The sequence below is a fragment of the Nelumbo nucifera genome, chromosome 1 (assembly GCF_055504915.1).
Source record: "Nelumbo nucifera cultivar China Antique chromosome 1, China Antique-T2T, whole genome shotgun sequence".
NCBI lineage: Eukaryota > Viridiplantae > Streptophyta > Magnoliopsida > Proteales > Nelumbonaceae > Nelumbo > Nelumbo nucifera.
In genome coordinates, this window is record NC_142649.1 from 91,699,334 (window position 1) to 91,703,193 (window position 3,860).

A 3,860-nucleotide genomic window follows, 5' to 3' on the forward strand; every position below is an offset into this window, starting at 1 on the left:
ACCTATAGAGAATAGGTCTAAAAGATCATCTTTGTTTGTAACAATTTAGGGGAAAATGTCATTCATTGTATATATTAGTTATTCATTTATGTCTAATAAGCAAGAAAAGAGAAAAATATAACATAAAAGCTTCCTTCGAGAATCCATGGAGTGTTACGAGTCTGACATGTATCCAACAAAAAACTGAGTCCATAAAAATCTAAAATTAAGTGATTGTCAATCAATGCCCAAGCAAGAAGTGATTCTTCACAAAGTGATTGTTCAAAAATGTCTAAGCAAAAGCGATTCTTCACAAGTATAAACAGTAACTCATGATAGCCAGTATGGACATGCAAAACCACAACCAGTTTAACCATACAAAAAAACCAAATACTAGGAAACGACCCTGTACATTAACCTTCGATTACATGGCCTCAGCATAATATTCTAACCAGTAATCACAATAGTCATCATAATCATAATTAGGTCCCCAACCAAAATCACTTGAATGATCCAAAATTTCATACTTAAAGTTCTTGATATGGGAAGCTTTTTTCAGTATCTCATTATCAATCTTAAGTTGGCTACATTCTCTCACTGCAAGGAAATCCAGCTCTTTGCAGCCTCCCAATATCTTTAGCAAGTTTTTCTTTGATAGAGTAAAACCCATGTCCATTATCCCAAAAAAGGTAGTCCCTCTCACATCCAAGGTCCTGAGCTTAGGGAGCCAGGTAACAATTGCAGAAACTGCTTCGTCATCAATAATACCAGCATTTACACTAATGCCAATGAAATTCTTACAGTGTCGGCCTATTTCCTCAACGATTTTGGACAATGGGAAACCTAGTTGTATATAGTCCAGATGAAGATGTTCTAAGTTCCTCCATTTATGAACAAGGCTTGGGATGCTGTCAGCTATATCCTTGAGTATACATGCAGCAGGAAGAGAAAGGAATTTCAAAGCCGGGCACCTGTAAGCAGTTTGAGTACAGTCAAACAAGATTACATAAGTGTAAATTTCTACAAGGTGACTTGTTACAACATAAACTGTAGCATATTTACTAGAAGGTATGTCATAGCAAATGCAGCCACCAATACCAGGTATTATTATACAGATGAAGCTCCGTTGCAAGGCTAGAGGTCATACTATACTTACTTATCTGAGATGTAAACCAGCTCCTCGTATGCAAATTCATCAGGAAGTATTACTTTAACAGAAGATCCATGGCCAAGTTTTACTAAGAGCTTCACAAGACCCATAGATGAGAACCATTTAATTCTATAAGTTGAGACAAATCTGTTGGTGAAGAGTATACCCATTGACTGAAGATGTTGAATATCTAAAACTTTCCAACAGTAAGGTTGCAGAGAAGCTCGATACCAGGATTTGCAGACAAAGGGCAAGGACAGAAGTAGATCATCCATGCCCACTTTCTCAAAAATGCTGACCAAGCAATCCATGTCTAGTAGCTCCCACTTGCTTTTGTTCTCCATGCTCCACTCCCTCTATTTAATAAATCTTAGTGTTAGAGGAGAAATGCAAGTGTTGTGGTGTGAAAACTCAACTTACACGAAAAAAATGCAATTACCAGGGCAAATATTATATCTGAACAACATGGCCATCAAAGGAATGAGTGGAATGCCTCATTCAAAAGATGAATCAGGAATACATGATAGTAACTAAATACTGAATAAATAAATTCCTTATTAACTGATAGTGTAGTCTATCAGAGGTATCATCAGAAAAAGAAATGGAATTCATCCTAATATGCTCTGGCTTGATGGTTTCTCTAGAAGACTAAAGCAACGAATGAAAAATGTAGATAGCCAGGTCACATGGAACTTATGATCAAATAAATGCCCATTTTAGTTTAAGAGCAGAGCAGTGGAAGAGGAGCATATGATCAGCCAGGCAATTAACCTGGTTAGCAGGAATACAACTTGCCTATTTCAAATTTGGTTAGTAGGAAAAAAAATCCATTTTTTTCAAATCAAATTTATAAATATGCTTCTGCAGAAATGTGAGCATTGCAATACAACACGCTGCACCCACAGTCTTTGACATCAAAGATGAGATCTCTTCTTACATTGAAGGACACAACTACACCCATTGTTTAATGTAACAAGACCAATTATATTATTGGCAACCCAAACAACTAATGGTGTCGTCAAGGCTCCCTTAACACGTATAAGCTACTGTCTCCTCTAACAGGTATAAGCTCCTAGCAGAAGTTAATGCAACATCCCAGACCATTACTCTTAATTCTTAAGGGGCCTTACCAGGAAGCATTTTTGGTGGATTTCTGATGCAGCATGATGTATACTCATAGACATATTCAATTCCAGCAAGAATTGAATTTGGCATCAATTCACGGTCAGGATGCATTCCCCTGTACTATGGGGCTATAAAATTCTGATTTGGGCTGATTAGTCATTCTCCCTAAGAAAACACAGTAAACGTAGGAAAAAGGGGTGGATTTTCTACACTGGGGGAGAGGAAAATTAATGGGGCTAGAAGAAGAAGAAGAGCAGAAAATAGAAAACAAAAATAAAAAGAAAATAACAAGATACCTGACCGGACTAAGATCGTCGATCGCTTCTTCCTGTCCCAATTCCAAAACCCTCTCCTTGCGAATTGCGATGTTTCTGTACGACGATGAATGAAAACCAACGACTGCATAACTATATATACCCGGCAAAAACCTTGTCCTTTTCAGTTTCTAAAACCTCCCCTTACGAAATTACGGAACTACCCAGGCAAATCGAGAAGGCCAGGGCCCATTCGTTTCCTATTGCATGGGAAGGAATCAAATTTCCAAGGCAACAATGTTAAAGGTTTGGCTGAACGCGATTGCTCTTCGGCTGGCTGTAGAACCAATAATAAAGTTCCCAGTAATAAAATACTTGGCCCGACGTATATCCTCATCATTGGTTCCACAGCCATCGCGTTCCGCTCATCCGAATTCTTTTTGAATGTAATAGTACAGAAAGTTAGAAACTAGAAATAGTATTCTTGCTTGCGCTGCACTCGTGGGGTGCACTTCCATTAAGTCGTTGACAAATTTTTTACACGTGTGTAAATATTCATGTGTATGAAATTACACGTGTTTTAAAATACCTGTTTTCTGCTGTATTTGTTTGTGCCTGCACTTGTACACTTCCTTTTATAAATCATAATGCAAACACAAATACCACCCCACCTTGGCCTTAGGTCACCAAAGTTTGGGTTTCCTAAAGCTTGCCTTAAACTTAATCACAGTCAAAAAATTTTCCTAATTGAGACGAGGCAAATTGAAGCCCCATTAGGGGTGGGTTAAATTGCCATCTTTATTTGGGTTTTATATGCATTATAGAAAAAATATAATTGAAAAGATGAAAGTTTGGTTGGTAACAGGTTAAATCCCTATAAGTTGGGTGGGGTTTAGAAGAAACTATATATCATTAAGTTGGGTTCGCGTAGAAAGATTGTAGGTCAGGTTAGGGTGAAGGAAAACATGCCACTCAAAAAAGCAACCGTTGGTTAAATAAGAAATTTAATATGCATGTAACCATGTTTTGCTATAAAAATATCTATTACCTAATTGGTTACTGTTGCAGCAAGAACCGTCCATCTCCTTGTTGGAGGACTGCTTGAACGGATGGGTTGATGAGGCCAGTCCACCCAACTACAAGATAAGAATGATCAGAGTACTTGGGGTGTTGAATCTAGGTTGAGCACTCCAATGCTTAAGTCAGCGATAAGAAAATTGAGAGCAAGAAGTAGATGTTTTGCACAGAATGATCAGAGTACCTTGTGAATTAGTGCTGAAGCCCTTTTATAGGTGTAGGAGTCTGTGTTTCATGTCTGAGATACTCAGGAATGGCCGGCCTTATCGGTCCAT

General features: G+C 38.0%; 1 protein-coding gene across 3 annotated transcripts; it reads right to left on the reverse strand.

The window, feature by feature from the left end:
• Positions 1–224: 224 nt before the first annotated feature.
• On the reverse strand, positions 225–2,668 carry LOC104586219 (F-box/LRR-repeat protein At3g48880-like). 3 transcript variants are annotated; one of them, XM_010243377.3, is made up of 4 exons: positions 2,551–2,637; positions 2,260–2,419; positions 1,136–1,485; positions 225–950 (listed from the first exon to the last, which is right to left on the reverse strand). In XM_010243377.3, the coding sequence occupies exons 2-4, from the start codon at positions 2,311–2,313 to the stop codon at positions 404–406; spliced, it is 951 nt and encodes a 316-aa protein (XP_010241679.1). In that variant the 5' UTR covers positions 2,314–2,419; positions 2,551–2,637; the 3' UTR covers positions 225–403. The 3 variants fall into 3 exon arrangements, with proteins under 3 accessions (XP_010241679.1, XP_088752499.1, XP_088752498.1); XM_088896373.1 differs by lacking the exon at positions 2,260–2,419 and having other exon boundaries at positions 2,556–2,668; XM_088896372.1 differs by lacking the exon at positions 2,260–2,419 and having other exon boundaries at positions 1,136–1,483; positions 2,551–2,665.
• Positions 2,669–3,860: the final 1,192 nt, after the last annotated feature.

What these genes read in the sequence shown, in the direction of transcription:
- LOC104586219 (XM_010243377.3), bottom strand. Translation starts at nt 2,313, where the DNA reads ATGTCTATGAGTATACATCATGCTGCATCAGAAATCCACCAAAAATGC. An exon ending in TCCACCAAAAATGCTTCCTG is followed by an intron (nt 1,486 to 2,259) that starts GTAAGGCCCCTT and finishes TTTATTAAATAG; the next exon opens with AGGGAGTGGAGCATGGAGAA. An exon ending in CTGGTTTACATCTCAGATAA is followed by an intron (nt 951 to 1,135) that starts GTAAGTATAGTA and finishes AACTGCTTACAG; the next exon opens with GTGCCCGGCTTTGAAATTCC.